Below are 19713 nucleotides of genomic sequence, written 5' to 3' on the forward strand. Positions count from 1 at the left end.
TAAAAGCAGATAGGCAATTTTAATATCATCTGTTTGGTAAAGATGCGGCGACCTTGCAAACACAAGTTCGCATTGCATAAGAAAACCTTGGCATCATCAGGCCCACCATTGTACCTCTGTCGTGTACGAAGACGAGGGTTCTCAGGCACCGTCACAATGGCATGATGAAGCCAGTCAAGCTCCGCTGAGTCCGTGATACATGCAGAACCTTTTGTCATGGTGGAACTCTGGAATCCATCCAACAGACTCCGATGTGGTAGCAGGAATACCCAGAAGGGCAGGCAGGAGAACTGTCAGGGACAGGCACAGGTCGGTTGATCAGCAAACATTGTTCAGAGGGGCAGACAGGCGTTAGAACCAGGAAAACAAGAGCCGAACATGAGGATAACACACGGGTAAAGAAGTCAGGTGAGGCATTACGCTTGCGCTCATGAAGGTTCCGCACTCAGGAGTTTCTGAGCCACCCTTTTATCCCGTGCCTCCTTGATCAGATGCAGGTGCAGGAGCAGGGCACGTGATCGTGAGCATGGCACTGTTTTAATCAGGAATTGTTACTGCTCAGATTTATTCACATTCCATATCATAAAAACATAGGATATGAAAACTTATGATATCCATTCCATCTTAATATATTTAAAAAGACAGTGCTTTGGGGAAGGGGAACACAGTGGTGTAGTGGGTTGGATGGGGTCCTGCTTTCTGGTGGGTCTGGGGTTCAAGTCCCGCTTGGGGTGCCTTGTGACGGACTGGTGTCCTGTCCTGGGTGTGTCCCCTCCCCCTCCAGCCTTATGCCCTGTGTTAATGGGTTAGGGTCCGGCTCCCCATGACCCTGTATGGGACAAGTGGTTCAGACAGAATGTGTGTGTCTGTGTGTAGTAATTTAATAAATACCATATTTTCACAATCCTGTTTAGTGCCAGTTGCGAACCTATTCATCATAGATGTGTGTGTAACATTTGTCAACTTCTGGCCGCTTTTAGCTTTGTTATGTACTGTAAGGTGTAATGTTCATGCACTATAACTTTGAGATGATGCCCAGATAAACCTTTACACAACTACTCCTGTAATGTGACATAAATGTTTATACACACACACATTTTCAGAACCGCTTGTCCCATACGGGGTCTCGGGGAACCGGAGCCTAACCCGGCAACACAGGGCGTAAGGCCGGAGGGGGAGGGGACACACCCAGGACGGGATGCCAGTCCGTCGCAAGGCACCCCAAGGGGGACAAGGGGAACCCCAGACTCACCGAAGAGCAGGACTGTGGTCCAACCCACTGCGCCACCGCACCCCCATAAATGTTTATATATATCTCAAAAAAAATTACAAAGGGTATTTGGAATCATGGATACACACACACACTTACATTCACTCTCTCTCTGTGTGTGTGTGTGTGTGTGTGTGTGTGTGTGTGTGTGTGAGAGAGGTGATTTGGAACCATGGATACTCAAATGGACAAAGTGTTATGGAACTGCTCGTGTACCATCACATTGGTTCATATGGTGGAAAGGAACAAACTAACTGCACTTAAGAATCATGCACCTGCATCTATGTATCTCTTTCTGTTAATGTAATGAACACATTGTATTGTGCGTTGTAGATGTGCGTTACTTTGGAGAAAAGCGTCTGCTAAATGAACACATGTACATAAAAAAATGAATAAAAGCTTCACGGCGCAGAAGTCATTCAGTTTTTTTACGAATTACTGTCTCTTTTGTTAGCTACTTGTCCTGGTCAAAGTTTCAGTGTCTTGGAGTCTATCTTGGAATGATATAGGCGGAATGCTGGGGGAACACCATGGACAGGACAGCAGTGCATTGAAGAGTAGCCACACCCACCCACACACACACACACACACACGGGCAATTTAGAGTCACTGATAAACCTGAAGTTCTTGTGTCTGGACTATGGAGGAAACTCATTAAGAAACAGGGGGAACATGCAGCCCCCCCTCCTCCACATACATAGTGAGCTGAATTCGAACCAACGGCCAAACGACCCAGGTGTAGCGTCCGGACGGGAGTCCGACACGGACGCGCGTTGCTATTACGTCCAAACACAGACGAAATATATAATGACTTCACGTGCAGTGTGAGGTTAGACGTGTACGGTGAGTATTGTAAGACACTCGGTGGAAGTGAAACAAGAAACACGAGACCAGGAAACACACACGGTGTTGGAACTACGGTGAACAGTGAAACGCTAATCTGTGAGTCTGACCGCAACCCTGAGACGTGACGAAATACCGGACAGGAACGATGGACCAGGACTGAAGAACAAGAGGCAGGAACTGACGGGACGGGCACTCGGGACTGGAACATGCACACCTAGGAAACAAACTGAGGGAACGAGAGACTACCAATCGCCAACGAAGCACAAGAGAACTGCTGATTAAGAATCCGCGACTAGTTCTGCTCCGCTGGCTCCTTTTATACCTCCATGTCCTACGAGACTGTGAGGTGATAGGTGAGCGTTAGCTAGCGGCACTGAGTGGCGCCGCCTCTGACCAGGAGGGGCAGTGACCCCGTGGGATGTGACACCAGGTTTGGTGCCACCGCGCTCTCATTTATTTATGAATTAGGTTCAACGAAAATGTTGGATAAAATAAACCTTAAAAACTTTCACTCTAAGTGTAACTCATCCACGGCGATCCCTCAACCAAGGAGCTCTTTCCTTTAACAAACACACAGCTGTTCCAGCGGTGTCTCCGCATCGGCGCTGCTCCGCTCATCTTCCTCCAGCAGCGCGCTGCGCGTTCAAGTGGGAACCAGACAGGGTTCGACACGATACAGTAGGACATGTGGTCGAGTCCATCGACGGGGAGGAGTTTCTGTGTTTCTGAGCTGTTCCAGCATTTCATTTCTCCAAACCTGTCTGACTCGTACAAGAAGCAAAACTGAAACTTCGTCACCGCAGAGACACACAGGACTTGTGCTCTTCAATACGGACAATAAGGTGACATAACAGGTAAAAGTACTTTTACAAAGTCAAAGTTATGCTGTTGGGGTCATTGTGATCAATAAGAGGTGCGACAATTTCATTAATGTCTTTCTGTTGCAAATCTGTCGTTAGTAAATGTAGACAGTTCTGTTATCTCTTGTTAAATACAGTGCTGTATTGACTACGCGGGTATACAAAGGTTTTCTGATCAATCAATGCCTTCGTGGGTCAGTTTCATAGATCCGCAGTGTGAATTTTATATTTGGAATGAAATAAAAGTTCAGGCTTATCTCTCGCTGTTTTATAAGGACTGATAAGTTATAACAGGCAGAATTAAATTAATTTTATTACTGTATTTTCCTGTTTTAGTGCTGGTTTAGAGCACTTGTGAAAAGTCAACAATCATGTTCTTCTTCAACATGTTTCTTGTGAAAATGTACCACAAATAGCAGGTTTGTGTTCAGCTGTGAAAACCTGCCCTGGTCAGGAATGTGGAAAGTGCGTCGCTGCGCCTCTGGTGCCCTATTGCTGTTCCCCAGAGCTCCACCAGGGGCGCCCTGTGCACCTGGGACCAGGACAGAGACCGCGACAGGGAGGGACGGGGGGGGACTCGATCACTGCGGATCTGTGTTGTTGCGCTCAGTAGAGTCAAGATCCGCCCATATTTGTCCAACTGTCTCGATTCCCCGTTAAGCCGTTATCAGAAACCTTTTTTTGCATCTTTACTGCGTCACCAAATGTAAATGAGATCCATCCATGGATCAGTTTACCTCGTTGTCCTATCGAATTACAAACTAATTACTACTAAATTTTAACTTTCATTTATTTAACACTTTTGTGTACGATATTAATGTGCTTGCAAAGATTTACCCATTAATTATACAGCCGGGTAATTTTCACTGTGACTGTTGTCAATTCGCGGTAAATAGGATATTTACATTAGGAGGTGGGTCTAAACCTTGAAGTCTACCTTCTTCACGTAGTAGTGCTCATAACTAAATGAATCTTATTGATACTTGACAGCAGTTGGTGAAAAAACAGTGAACAATAAAAGAGTAACTGAAGTTGAACGGGGAGAAGTGACAGAAGAAACGGCCTGGAGGGGAGATGAGTCTCACAGGGACTTCTCTCCTGAAATTACGTTTTAACAAACTCCCGTATGAACAGGAGAGCATTAATATTTGTGTTAGTGGTTTGTTTTACCTGCTGTCCATGAAGACCCTGGACTCACCTGATGAGTTTGTGTTTAGAGCCCTGAGATGGAGGACTCTGCCTTAGAGATGAGTCCCTCTGGGAACGATAAGGAGGGGGTCACTGACTCGGAAAAGAGTTTTAAAAGGTAAGAGTGGAGCTCAGAGTGCATTTTACTTAAACACAGTAATCTAAATAAACTCATTCATCTGAAAAGTAGCATCTGTTTTATATAAGGTTTAACTTCATAATTCATCATCATCATTCACCTTGAAGGAAAGATGAATACAAATGCAAGCTTAAACATAATATTTACAGTGTAAAGCTGTTTTTGCAGAAGCAGTGTTCAAATCATCATGGGGACAGCTGGTAGTGTAGGGCTTCGAGTTGCTGCCTTTGGTCCTATAGGTTCAAATCCTTGATTAAGAGACTTACCCTAAATTACTGTAGCAAAATGACCCAACTGTATAACTGGGCAAACAGTTATGTCACTTTGGAAGAAAGCATCAGCTAAATGAATAAACTGAATGAGTTTTATACTTAATGTCCCCTGAATAGGAAGGTTTCTATAGTAATTATGAGTTATGTCTGCAACAATGTTCAATGAGTTTAAGATTCGTTTAAGCGATATTTGTTTAAATGTCTCTGTAATTTATTACACAAAGTTAATTTTTCCCATTTCCTCAGGTATAACAGAAAAAAAGGAACAATCTGGCAGGGATATAATGTAATCATTGTACTGGTTTGCCTAATTTGTTTGTCTTTTGTTTGAAGGAGGGAGAGCAAGATAAGTATTTCTCTCACTCTGTGCTGTGAATGAGGGTCACTGAAGGGTCTTTTCTCCCTTCTGTCCACAGCGTCCAGCAGGGGAGATCAATGTCACCTGTACCCAGCTGTATATCCATGGAGAGTGACAAGTCATTGGACTTTAGGATCAATCTTAAACATGGACAGATTTCTGAGGGTCAAACGTAAATGTTTTCTTTTCTTTCTTTCTTTCTTTTCTTTCTTTCTTTCTTTCTTTCTTTCTTTCTTTTAATCAAATCTCTATCGGACACAAGGTCTAGAAGATTTAGCTCACAAGGAGACACACATTTGAGTTAATGCGCCTTTTTTCTAGTGTAAGCCCTCAGTCCTCTTCAAGTCTTCTACTTATTGTACTTCAGGTTAATACAGGTATAATAGATAAAAGAAAGACTCTGGTAGGCATTTAATGAGATGGTTTGTCTTGTTTGCCTCTGTCTCTGCTGCGTGCTAAGTATAATGAAGTTTGGTTGCTTTCTTGTTGTGTTTTGTGAATGAGGGTCACTGAAGGGTCTTTTCTCCTTTCTGTCCACAGCGTCCAGCAGGAGAGATCAGTGTCACCTGTACCCAGTACCACATCCATGAAAAGTTCCAACTCAATGTCTCATAGTGAAGGTGGGTGAGAAATTCCCACATCCCCAACTGTGCAATCAAATTTATGTAATATTAAAAATATATACACACTGTGTATTGGTATTACCGGTATCTTTGCTCCTGGTTTGAGGGAGTTTGTGTTCTCCCTTTATTCACGAGGGTCTCCTGTAATCTACAGATGTGTTTAAGGTGAATTGATCACTTTAATTGTTGAGGGTGTGGAAAACCTCGATCTTCTCTTGGTGGGTAGATACTTGCAAGTAGCTTTGTGTAGATAGCTTTCTTAGTCACTTTGAAAAAAGGCACAAGCTAAGAGACATTTTCTATTTTAGAAATGCTGAAAACTAAGGAAAGAAACAATCTGAATGTTTCGCAAACCCTGGTTCTTGGAACAGTCACACACAATGTCTACAAGCTCTTGTCCCAAGTGGGGTTGTGACAAACCAGAGCCTAACCCAGCAACACAGGGCATAAAGCTGGAGGGGGAGGGGACACAGCGAGGACAGAAAGCCAGTCCACCACAAGTCACCCCAAGCAAGACTCAAACCCTACAACCCACCACAGAGCAGGCCCTGGCCAAACCCACTGTGCTACTGCAGCCCCTCTGTTCTTGGAACAGTCACACCCAATTACATTATTTCATTAACTTGTACACCATGTTTCATGAGATGTTGAGAAAGTTGGTGAACAGCAGAAGAATTACATAGGAGATGTCAGTACACTGGAAATCCCCTGCTGAAAGACAATTAACTGGAATTCTTTCTCATGCAGACATACTACATTCTTTTCTGGAGAAAAATTAAAATAAAACACAGACAGCATTATTTTATACTTGCTGCAGTTGTTTGCAGGGCAGAGACTGTCACAGGTGCAGGACTTTAACAGAATACGTTTGTTTAAAACCAACCAGTAACAAATGAGCAAGTCAAGCCTGGAAACCTACAACTGCTCTCCAAGTACTGCCAAAACACTTCTCACCAAGTCTTCAGCCCAGCTGCCTTTATAGTCCTCTTATTGTCCAAGACAAGGTGCAGCTGGCCATCATATTTCAGTTAGGGTAGGGCCAGGTCATAGGAGCTGTTCATTATGATGCTGCTGCCTCCAGCTCTGGGATGGACCAGCTCTCATTGTGTTCCTTTCCCACTGAACATTACACTGACAGTTCACAATTCAGAGCTGAGCTTTACAGTTGATTTCTATTACTTTGTACTGAGATTATGGAGCACAGTCCTACTGTATATTAAAGAGGCAGGTTCTATGGACAACTTTAAAAAGCTGCTTAAAACATAAGTTTTAAATCTGCTTCTAAGCAGAATTTCAGTGTTATTTCTATATATCTCAGTGCTGATTTCTTTAGACCACTTAGATTTACTATTATTTCATTACAAATTTTTGATTTTGACTTCCTTTTCATGTCAAACACTTCAAGCCACAACATTGTATGAGCGGTGAGATGTAAATATACAATGAATTACTGTTTGGTGTTATATATTTAGTGTTAGAATTTAAGAGTAAGCATTTCTTTCACCTGTATTCACATAAAGATCTCCTTTAACCTTTCTAAATTTTGCCAGATTTGAAACATTCTCAGTAGTATTTCTTGTTGGATAGCAATGACGAAATGTTTTTAATTCAAAGGATAAAACTAGGGGGTAAAATCTGCTTTCTCAATTGGAGACCAAAATCTATAGCACAAATATTACCAAAAAAGATTCTCAACAACATCATCTGATTCCTTTTCACCAGGTGAACTCCTGATGACATGTCAGCAGAAACTGAAATCCCATCTGAAGAAGAAGTTTGAGTGTATTTTTGAAGGACAAGCTAAGCAAGGAAACCCAACCCCTCTGAATGATATTTACACAGAGCTCTACATAACTGAAGGTAGTGCTAATGGGATCAGTGATGAACATGAAGTGAGACACGTTGAAAGAGCACTCAAGAAACCAGCTACACCAGAAACTAAAATCAAATACAGTGAAATGTTTACACCCTTACCTGGAAAAGTAACACATCTAAGAACTGTGCTGACACTAGGGATTGCAGGTATTGGGAAAACAGTGTCTGTGCAGAAATTTATTCTTGACTGGGCAAAAGGGAAAGAAAACCAAGACATCAATTTCATATTTCCTCTTCCTTTTCGAGACCTGAATTTGATAAGGGATAAAGAATTCAGTTTAACAAAACTGGTTCATTACTTTCTCCCAGAACTCAAAGAGTTTGGACTCATTCGGCTTTTGAATTCCAAAGTGTTGTTTGTCCTTGATGGTCTGGATGAGTGTCGCCTTCCTTTAGATTTTAAGAACAATGAGATTTGTTCTGATGTGACAAAGATAACTTCACTGGACGTGTTTTTAACCAACCTCATGAAGGGGAATCTGTTTCCTTCTGCTCTCATCTGGATCACTTCCCGACCACCAGCTGCCAGTCAGATCCCTCCTGAGTATGTTCATTGGGTGACGGAAATACAAGGGTTCAATGATCCTCAGAAGGAGGAATACTTCAGGAAGAGATTCAATGATGAGGACCTGTCCAAAAGGATCATCACACATGTGAAGTCATCAAGGAGCCTTTACATCATGTGTCACATTCCAGTCTTCTGTTGGATTTCAGCCACTGTTCTTGAGAGGCTCTTTGTTGAGGAACACAGTGGAGGTATTCCCAAGACTCTCACTGAGATGTACACACACTTCCTGATCTTTCAGACCAGTTTAAAGAATGAAAAGTATCTGAAAAAACAAGAAATGGAGCCTCTGAAATCTTTAGAATTAGACAAAGAATTTGTCCTGAAACTGGGGAAGTTGGCTTTCAACAACCTTGATAAAGGAAATCTCATATTTTATGAGGAAGATCTCAGGGAGTTTGACATTGATGTCAATGACGCTTCAGTGTATTCTGGAGTGTGTACGGAAGTGTTTAGACAGGAGATCGGGTTGTATGAGGGGAAGGTTTTCTGCTTTGTACATCTCAGTGTTCAGGAGTATCTTGCTGCTTTAAATCAGTTTCTGTCAAATACTGACCCCAACCTGCTAAAGAAAACAGTGGATCAAGCTTTAGAGAGCAAGAATGGACACTTGGACCTCTACCTCCGCTTCCTTCTTGGCCTTTCAATGGAACACAGTCAAAAGCTATTAAAAGGGCTGGACACACAGGGAAGATGGCAGTTTATTAAGAGAGACGTAGTAAGTTACATTCATCAGAAGATCAGTGAGAATCTATCTGCAGAGAAGGCCATTTATCTCTTCCAGTGTCTGAATGAACTGAATGAAAGTTCTCTGGTGAAACAAGTCCAGGAGTACCTGAAAACAGGACATCTTTCAGAAAAGAACATTGTACCCACAGAATGGTCAGCTCTGGCTTTTGTGTTGATGATGTCGGCAGAGGAACTGGATGAGTTGGACCTGAGAAACTGCACCTTACGTGATGAAGGTCTTCAGAGGATGCTGCCAGTGATCCAGGTCTCCCGAACTGCTATGTAAGTCCCATTATATGTCCATTTAAAGAGAATAATGATAATGCTTACAGTTCAAGTTAATTATATTAAAACAGTTGTGTGTTATTGCATAATGATCCCTTCACATTTTCTACTTCAGTCAAGACAATCTGAACATCTGAGGCTCATTTAAGAATCAACCATCTGCAGCTATGTGTCTCTTTCTGTTGTGTAATCCACACATTGCATTTTTGAGGAGATGTTCTGCTAAATTAATAAATGCAAATGTAAATATTAGAGTGTCTGACTAACACATTTCAGACTATTTCTGCCCTGTTCTATACAGTTATCCATTGAGATACCAAAAATGGACTTATGAAAATTTACCTTAAAAAGGATGCTGTTTAGTACCACTTTTCTGTTTCCATGGAACGTTTTCACAATTGTAAAAAGCACATGTGAGGGCAGTAGCAACTCGGTGTCAGAAAATAGCACATTTCATCCTACAAAGACTCCTTTATGCTCATGGATGAGGCAAACACACACAACAACAATGTGCCTAGTGGTCAGCTGAATAGTTACAGTGTGGGCACGTTTGGTCAGCATCTCTACTTACTGTTCTGTTTGTACTGATATTGTTCTGACTCTTTACTGTATCGTGGCTGGGTGGAAAAAAATTACAAAAAAAGTGTGAAGAAAGTGGAAACACACGCTCCACGCACTCACTTGATGGGCAATTTAGAGTCACCAGTTCATCTGAAAAATGTATTTTTAGGAGGCATCTCCTGTGAACAAGGGGAGAAAAAGCAAACTCCCAACAGAATGAGTTCTGTCGCCCATTTCTGCGAAATACCATGGCAGCTTGTTCAACAAATGAAAGTTTATTTGTGTTTCAGGGACAGCTGGTACTGTAGTGGGTAGAGCTGTTGCCTTGGGTTCCAAAGGTCACAGGTTGAAATCTCAGTTTGAGCTGTAGTTCGGTAGAATAACTTACTATCTCTAAATTGCTCCAGTCTAATTACCCAGTTCTGTAAACAGGTAAATAACTGTAGGTGGTTTAACACTATAAGTTGCTTTGGAGAAAAGCTTTAATTAAAGGAGTAAATATTTTCATATCTACTTTTTGTCTTTAATGTTATGTTTTTACATCAGTGACTTTATTATACTTTACGGCTTTATTTTTGTTGCTGTTGATGATGTTTTCGTTGTTGTAGCAGTAGCCAGGGGAGCAATAGCTTTCCCATAATGCACCATTACTGTTGTGTCTCTAAGTAAGTAGGCAACCGTTTTCAGGAATTATTCGGTGATTTCTGACTCCCGTGTTCTCCTCACTCAAGAGACTTTTAGATGGCTATGTGTATTTTCCGGGGGTGCTACTATTTAATCATGCAGGAGTGAAGTAAAGCTGGAGTTCCTATTTCTGTCTCTCAAGACATTATTTTGTAACCCTGCTGACAGGGGTTGTTACATTATTGAAAGTACGTGATTGTATGTCTTTGACCCGTTCCGAGTTTTTATATACTGTGTGCTTAAACGCACACAGACAATATCCATACATGTGATATTCGGTGTGTATCTGTTAATAAAGCCCTTAATGAAGTCAGAGTGCTTTCTTATTTTGTGTTGTGATGACTAATGTTCTTACTTCTGTAAATGTGTCCAAAATGTATCTCACTTTTGAGGGCTTAGGAAAAGTGTTTACCACTGAAACTCATGGTAATTACATATTTGAGTTATGAAAGTTCATGTTACAAAGCATTTTCCTGGAATGCATTACCATCCAAGGATGGCGGAAGATATTATATAGTACTGTTCCGTATTCAGAGGGGGTGGTGGTGCAGTGGGATTGACCTGCTCCTGCTCTCTGGCAAGTCAGGGCTTTAAGTCTCACTTGGGGTGCCTTGTGACTGTTGTGTTTACTCAGTAAACATGCTGAGAATGATTTCTGTTAACTGGTGTGTAGCCTCTTTTATTATCCATGCTGGTTTTTACTACATCTCTTTTCAGTACTCTCCTCTAAATCTATATCCGTACTCCTTAGGTATCCTTCCTGTACCTACCATACACTTCTGCCATCTACAGGCAATACCAGAAACAACAACTGATCGCCTCAGTGACGGACTAGTGTTCCGTCCTGGGTGTGTCTCCTCCCCCTCCAGCCTTACGCTCTGTGTTGCTGGGTTGGGCTCCGGTTTGCCACAATCCCGTTCGGGACAAGCAGTTTCATACCACTTAAAGTTGTCCATCACATAACATATCTGATTTACAGAAGTTCAGTGTCAGGTGATGTGTGTCCATCCAGGTAGAGATCAGTACAGTACAGTCAGATGTCTGGTTACATACATCCTGCTGTGGGGCGTTTACTGAGCAGTCAGACAGGTGCACTTCATATTTCACCTGTCAAATACACACATGTGCTTCTATGTATCATGATTGTGAAAAACTTACCAGGGACTTTGTTTCAGTGTTCATGGTCAGTTGTTATATCAATACATTTGTTTCATTCAACATCCTCATCACTGCTCCATCACCAGGACTTGTTCAATCTGAGGACCTATTTTTTCTTACTGGACATGTGTGCAACATGCCATTAAAGATCTCGATCTGATTGAAGGTCTTTTTATTTCCTTTCCAGGCTGATCAGCTGTTCACTCACTGAAAGTTGCTGTGAAGCTTTGGCCTCAATTCTGAATCCAGACTCGAACCTGAGAGTGTTAGACCTGAGTGACAACGACCTGAGGGACCCAGGAGTGGAACTGCTCTCTGCTGGATTTTGCAACCAACAGTGTAAACTGGAAACACTGAGGTCAGTACTATTGGGGAACAACAATGTAAACTGGACTATCATTGATGACTGATGACTCATTCATAATATTTTCCTTCCCAGGTTGATCAGCTGTTCTCTCACTGAAAGATGCTGTGAAGCTTTGGCCTCAACTCTGAGCTCAGAGTCAAACCTGAGAGTGTTAGATCTGAGTAACAATGACCTGCGGGACTCAGGACTGGAACTGCTCTCTGCTGGAATTGGCAACCAACACTGTAAACTGGACACACTGAGGTCAGTATTGACACTTCACTTTCAAAGTAATACTGTAAAGCTGCATAAAAATATGGATAAATTATCTGTGTCTTCTGAGATGGACTTGCATCACCTCCAGGGTGTATCCCACCTGACCTTATTATCCAGTGATTCCAGAATGGACTACTACTGTGACTCTGATCAGGACAAACGCTTATTGAAAATGGGTAGATGCTATATATGTCATTTATATCAGTTGGCAGTCAGTAAAGTAACCCAGAGTCAACCACTGTGTCTTTCCTTCGTAATTTGCAACATTTCACACTACCTGAGGTTCCTTCACAGAAGCAGGTACAGGGGCAGGTAGTGCAGTGTAAATAGTTGAGGATTGCTGAATAATGGAAATAGATGTGCCACCGTGAAGGAGGACTATATGACTCTGGGGTGACTGATAATTTACTGTTTGGAAGCAGGCTGAGGGGTTGTTAGCTTGACAGAGAGTAAGGCTCTGCTTATCCACTCTGACTATTCTTCTTACTGTTGCCTGGTGTTGTAATAAACCCTGTTTTTTTGAATTTGCATGTTTATCTTCAGCTCCATCTGTATTCATAGCTACACTTGATATAATATGGTCTCAATAAGATATCCTTCCAATTTTTATATTTTTACTCAGCATAATACTTATTACTGTATTTGTAGCATAGTGTAAATACTGGCAATGTCTAAAATCCAAGATTTAAACCATATGGAAAACCTGGGAACAGTAAAAAAGTGGCATCAGAATCTACTTTTAGGAATGTATTGAGAGCCAACGCAGCTGAATGCTGAAGATTAACATTTCAGGACAGTAAATTCCATTTGGAAACCACTTAGTGAAAGATTCAAACTGTTAAAATTCTCAAATACATAGCCTTTGGTCATTAACTTGAAACATAGTTAAACGAAAGGAAGAACCTTCTTCTCCACTGACTTACTCTGTGTACTGACCACCGTCGCACCCCCTACTGCTGAGAGTAAATCTCCATGTAGGAGAACAATGAACTTTGGGAGACTGATACACAATTCCAGATTGAGTCGATTTCCAAATATGTGGATCAAGATAAAGCGAAAGTACATAAAGACAAAGCAATATGTGTGGCATGGTGGCGTAGAGAGTAATTTTGCTGTCTCACAGCACCTGGGGGGTGCAAGAGGATGTGGATTCAATCTCTGCCAGTGTATGTGGAGTTTCCATGTTCTCCCTGTGTCTGTGTAAGTTTGCTCTGGTTTCTTCCCACAGTCCAAAGACTTGCTGTTCAGGTTCCCCCATAGTGTGTGAGTGACAGAGAGAGTGTGTTTCACTGATGTATGGATGAGCGACCCCTTGTAAGTAGTGTATCTAGCAGTTTAAGTTACCACGGTGAATAAGCTGTATGGGCTGATAACACTACATAGAGTTCTTTGGAAGTTACTTTGGAGAAAAGTGTCTGCTAAATAAATGTAATACATTTTGTGTCCCTCATATACAAACTAAAGAGGCTTCTCTTTCCCTATTCTACACCGGGAGAGTTTAGACCCTGTCAGCACTACACATTTACTGTTATGATGTAAAAATTGTATAATCTTATTTCTAGTTTCATTCAGGTTCCTCTGTAAGGCTGTAGGTTAATGAGATTGGTGAATGTTACAGTTTGTCTTTCTCTCTACAGACTGTCAGGCTGTAGACTCACAGAGGAAGGCTGTGCTTCTCTGGCTTCAGCTCTGCGTTCAAACCCCTCACACCTGAGAGAGCTGGATCTGAGCTACAATCACTCAGGGGACTCAGGAGTGAAGCTGCTCTCTCATCTACTGCAGGATCCCACCTGTAAACTGGAGACACTGAGGTGGGTGAAGAAGAAGCAGTCGCTTCTAGATACGTGCATAAAGTTCCATTCTACTGAAACTGCAAATATCTAAAAAATCTACATGTCAAGACCCACTGATATATTAAATGGTTCTACTTGTGTAATTCTGTCTGTTTAAGGCTGAACCTGTGTGGACTAACAGAGAAATGCTGTGAAGCTCTGGCTTCAGTTTTTACATCAAGCTCTTCACTCCTGAGAGAGCTGGACTTGAGTGACAATGACCTGCAGGATTCAGGAGTGGAACTGCTCTCTGCTGGACTGGGGAACAAATGCTGTAAACTGGACACACTAAGGTCAGTACTACTAGGGAACAGACACTGTAAACTGGACTGTAAACTGCAATATGCTCGTAGATGACTGTATCCAGCATTGACCACATAACTGTTCTGAAAATACAATGTTTTGTTTTCTCTCTGCAGACTGTCTGGCTGTTGTGTCACAGAGGGAGGCTGTACTTCTCTGGCTTCAGCTCTGCGTTCGAACCCCTGTTCAGACCTGAGGGAGTTGGATCTGAGCTACAATCACCCAGGGGACTCAGCAGAGAAGCTGCTCTCTGATCTACAGCAGGATCCCACCTGTAAACTGGAGACACTGGAGTAAGTTGCGCTCTCTCTCTCTCTCTCTCTCTCTCTCTCTCTCTCTCTCTCTCTCTCTCTCTCTCTCTCTCTCTCTCCTCTCTCCTCTCTCTCTCTCTCTCTCATCTATCCTCCCTCTCCTCTCTCTCTATCTCTCTCTCTCTCTCCCTCATCTCTCATCTCCTCTCTCTCTCACTCTCTCTCTGCTCTCATCCCGCTCTCTCTCTCTCTCTCATCCTCTCTCTCTCTCTCTCTCATCATAGCATAGTGTTAGCAAAGATGAATCCAATTTTGCTGGTTTGATGTAATCTCCAGCTGTTCTAACACACACTGAACTGTTCCAGTAAAATGACCGAGCTGTTTCAATGGGTAAGTAATTTAAGTTGCTTTTCTCCAAAGCACCAGCGAAATAAATATATGTAATTACTGCTAACACTTATATGTCACAGGACTCTGAGTTTTCCACATACATTTCACAGACAGGCTGTGTGTGTCTCTCAGTCACTGTGTGTCCTTCTGCTTCTCCTACAGTGTGGACCATGGTGGAGAGTGCAGGATCAAACCAGGGCTCCTCAAATGTAAGTGTGTTTGTATGGAGAAGTGAAAAGAAAAGTGTGGAATAAAATTGTTTGACAGCAAACATATTGTTTCTGGTGTGAGTACAGAGCAGCATAGTAACACAGGGAGTAGTGCTGGTGTTTCAGTGCTCCCAGATCTGGAGGTTCAGATGTGGGTTCAGCTAAGTCTATGTTTTTCCTTGTTGTCCCATGTTCAGGTGGGCCTCCTCTGAGTGCTCCAGTTTTTTTTTCCACAGTCTAAAGATGTATCTCAGGTGAAGAACTAGTAAATGGGTTTACTAGTGTGATTACGAATCTAATTTGATTAGGACTCACATTTGGACTGTGACAGTCATAATAGGACTCTGATTAGGAATCATGGATATTTGGATAGAGTTTCATGCAGCTACTTATGTGAAAAACTTTGGCTCATATGGTGGAAAGAAACAAACTGGCTTTACTTAAGAATCACACATCTGCATCTAAGTCTCTCTTTCTGCTAGTGTAATGAACACATTGTATTTTCTATGAGATGTAAGTTGCTTTGGAGAAAAGCATCTTCCAAATGAATAAATGTAAATGTAAATGGACATTGAATAAACTCCAGTCCATCAAGGAGAATGATTTATAGTCTCTGTGCACCACCTTCAATAAACTTAGAAGAACTTTCAACAACAGGTTGGTCAAGTTGTGGTGCTCCACGTAGCTACCAGAGGTCATTTTTACCCATAACAATCAAGCTCTACAAGGTGACCTCATGCTGTCAGGGGGGTGAATGACAGCTCCTGAAGCTGCCCCCCCACTGTCATGTCCACACCCGCACCGCAGTCGACAGTACCTGACACCGATCAAGCACCTGATGGTAATCAGAGCACTTACCTTTAAAAGACCCTCCTCACCCCCTTTGCACTTGCGGAATGTCCCTTAGACAACGTGGGACATTACATTATACACATATATACAATGTATATAGGAATTGTTGATATTCAGATAAAATTTATGCAGCTCCTCATGTGATGACATTGATTCATAAGGTGGAAAGTAACAGACTAACTGTACTTAAGAATCACCTGAATGCCTCTAAGTCTCTCCTTCTGTTAATGCAAAGTACACGTTCCTATTTCTATTTGATGTACGTCACTTTAGAGAAAAGGGCCGGCTAAATGAATAAATGTGAAAGTAAATGTTTCGAAGCTGTAGCTTATTAGGTGTGTCCTGTATATTGAACAATAAATATTTCTACATATAACTCAAGAAAAAGGGAAATTTAATGGTAACTGAAATTACGCTACAAAAGCTAAGATAATTTCAGTAGTTTCATGTTCCTGCAGTTTATACATTTACATTTATTCATTTAGCAGTTGCATTTCTCTCCAGAAAATACAATGTGTGCATTACATTAACAGAGAAACAGACTGAGAAGCAGACGCTTGATTCTAAGTGTCACTCAGAACAGGACGGTTGGACCCAAGTGCAGGATAGCTCGTCTGGACTCAAGAGATCAAGCGAGTTCTCATTGTCGGGAATAGGCGAAGGCTCGGTTGATCGGTGGTCAGAAATAGAGCGAGGATCCATGGGCGTGGTCAGGGGATGAAGCGAGGGGTCGATAACCGGAGAACAGAGACAGGAGACAAGGAATGTGCGAGAGCAGGACATCGCGAAGGAAGGCGTTTGTCTCAAATGAGATTCTGCGAGTGTACGGGAGCTGAGGAGGGTCTTCTAAAGGAGAATGGTCAGTCTGGTGCTAGACTGATATCAGATCCTTGATTGGTGTCAGGCGTAGACATGACAGTTCCCCCCTCCCTATGAGCGGCTCCAGCTGCCCTGCGACGCCTGGAAGGGGGCCGACCTCTGGGATGGGGCATCGGCTTATCCGGATGATCCCGATGGAAATCCACAATCAGGGACGGATCGAGGATGTCGCGAGCTGCTACCGAGCTGCTTTCCTAAGGACCAAACCCCTCCGACTCCACAAGCTAATAGAGTCCCCCACGCCGGCACTTGGAGTCCAGGAGGGTGCGAAAGGTGTAGGCCGCCTCCCTATCCACATCCACCGGAGGGGGTGTCAGCTCACCCTGGGTGGCTTAGAGCAAGGAGGTACTGTAGGGCTTGAGAAGTGAGACATGAAACGTAGGGTTAATGCGCAAGTGAGGAGGCAACCGTAACCAGTAGGTGGCTGAGGTGATCCGACAAAGGATCTTCTATGGCCCTATAAACCAGGGGCTGACTTTCTTGGAGGGTAATTTCAGGTAGCTGTCTCTGGTGGATAGCCATACCCGTTGCCCAGGCTGAAAAAACAAGGTTGCAGCGGTGTCGGTCCGCTTGCTCTTTGTACCGGAGGCCGCTTGTTGGAGGTGATCTCTCAGTTCACCGGGTCGTCTCGCTCTTCAGGAACCATGAGTCCACAGCAGAGACCTTTGAGGAAGCGGGGTGCCAGAGGAACAAGGGAGGCTGGTAACCAAGGACGCACTGGAAAAAGGACAGGCCTGTGGAGGAATGGGACAAGGAGTTATGGGCGTATTTCGGCCCCACAGCAGGAAGCGCGACCACCGGTCTTGGTCTTTTCCACATTAGCTCTCCTCAAAAAGCGACCAAGGTCTTGGTTCAGTCACTCTACTTGTCTGTTAGCCTGAGGATGGTATCCGGACATGAGGCTCACAGACACTCCAAGCTTCTGCCAAAATCCCTTCCATACCTGGACACGAACTGTGGACCCCGGTCGGAGACAATGTCCTCAAGTAACCCAATATCCGGAAAACATTCTGGAAGAGAAGCTCAGCTGTGGCCAGGGCAGTGAGAAGTCGGGGAAAGGAAGCAGATGACAGGACTTAGAAAACCAGTCTAACACCGGCAGGATTACTGTATTACCTTCCAAAGGTGGTAGGTCTGTCAGAAAGTCCACCGCTACATGAGACCATGGCCTGGTAGAAACAGGAAGGGGCTCCAACAGCCCTGCAGGTTTCTGGTTCAGGGTCCTAGACTGGGCACATACCTCGCACGTCTCCATAAATTCCTGTACGTCCTCCCGAGAGAGGGCCATCAGTATTTTTTTTCGAGCAGGGCCAGGGTCCATCGACACCCTGGGTGGCCTGCGGCCGGGATGTCATGCGCCCAATGGAGCGCTGGGGTCTCACCCGGGGAGGAATGTATTCCTTGCCTTTGGGGCTGTCAGCTGGACTGGGTTCCTCCCTTTGGGCCTTATGGAGGTCCTGTACGAACTGCTAAGAAATGGGGGCCACAAAGCAGGTGCTTGGCAGGATGGGCTTGGGTGTGTCATACGGCCGGGACAGGGCGTCAGCTTTGGTATTCGTGGAACCAGGGTGGTAAGAGACAGTGAACCTGAATCTTGTACAAAAAAAAAAGGGCCCAACAAGCTTGTTGAGGATTGAGCCTAGGGGCGGCTTTAAAGTACTCCAAATTTCTGTGGTCTGTAAGGATCAAAAACAGGTGAGCAGCCCCCTCCAACCAGTGTCTATACTCCTCCAGCGCCAGTTTGATTGCTGACAGTTCCTGTTACCAATGTCGTAATTTCGTTCAGCAGGCAACAATTTATGGGAGAAGTACGTGCACGGGTAGAGCTTGGCTGGGGTTCCCTGCCTCTGTGACAAGACTGCCCCAACTCCCACATTTGAGGCATCTACCGCAACAACAAGAGGCAGCGATGGATCAGGATGCTTAAGAATCGGTGCGATTGTAAACCGCCGCTTCAGATCCTGGAAAGCCTCACAGGCCTCTTTTGACCAGGAGAGCTGGCACTGTTTGCTCTTGAGTAGAGAGGTGAGGGGTGCCGCGAGGCCCTGAATCCACAAATGAAGCAACAGTAAAAACTCACAAACCCCAAAAAACAGTTGTAGGGCCTTCACAGTGGTCAGACAGGGCCAATCAGCACTGCCTGTACCTTACCCAGGTCCATTGCTACCCCATCAGGACCAAGGATGAAACCCCGGAAAGAGATCCACTCCTGGTGAAACAGACATTTTCCCCCTTGATAAAGTGGCCATTATCTAGGAAACAACCAAGCACTTGCCTCACGTGGGTTACTGGCTAGGTCATCGAAGGCGAGAACACCAGGATATCGTCTAAATACACAAGGATGCATTTATTCACCAAATCATCCAGCGCGTGATTATTGAATGCCTGGAACACAGAGGGGACGTTGGCTAACCCGAACGGCATAACCAGGTGCTCATAGTGACCTAGGGCAGTGCTGAATGCAGTTTTCCACTCATCCACCTCTCTTATTCAGATGAGATTATACGCACTGCAGAGGACCAACTTGGTAAAGACCCGTGCACTGTGCACCTGTTCGAGTGCAGCCATGATCAAAAGCAGTGGATGTGGATATTTAATAGTGATCTCATTGAGACCTTTGTAATCAGTGCAGGGGCTGAGACCACTGTCCTATTTCCCACAAAGAAAACCTGGTGGAGGCTGGTGAGGTGGACGGCCTAATAATGCCTAGGGATAGGACCTCTGTCATGTATTCCTCCATGGCCTTCTGTTCGGGTAGGGCCAGCGCGTAAACTCGGCCCCTTGGAGGAGTGGTTCTGGGCAGGAGGTTGATGGCACAGTCCCATGGGTGGTGCGGAGGTAGGACAGATGCTCGCGATTTACTAAAGACCTCAGCGAAGTCTGTATATTCCTCTGGCACCATCAGAGGCTGCATGGAGTCAGGGCTTTCAATCGACATGGCCCTACGGGGCAAGGTAAGGCA

The 19713-nt window shown here is 43.9% G+C and overlaps 1 protein-coding gene and 1 long non-coding RNA gene across 2 annotated transcripts in view; both read left to right on the forward strand.

Moving 5' to 3' along the window:
- LOC114909299 (NACHT, LRR and PYD domains-containing protein 12-like) overlaps positions 1 to 19713 on the forward strand; it is a 143976-nt gene that overhangs the window by 111994 nt on the left and 12269 nt on the right. The window contains exon 14 of the mRNA XM_029247575.1: positions 13673 to 13846. Within this exon, the coding sequence (XP_029103408.1) occupies positions 13673 to 13846 (174 nt within the window). The remainder of the gene's footprint in view (positions 1 to 13672; positions 13847 to 19713) is intronic.
- Positions 2900 to 5063, forward strand: LOC114909319 (uncharacterized). The gene is made up of 3 exons (XR_003797225.1): positions 2900 to 2970; positions 4194 to 4282; positions 4992 to 5063. It is a non-coding gene; the product is annotated as an uncharacterized LOC114909319 (long non-coding RNA).

The sequence above is a fragment of the Scleropages formosus genome, chromosome 2, assembly GCF_900964775.1.
Source record: "Scleropages formosus chromosome 2, fSclFor1.1, whole genome shotgun sequence".
NCBI lineage: Eukaryota > Metazoa > Chordata > Actinopteri > Osteoglossiformes > Osteoglossidae > Scleropages > Scleropages formosus.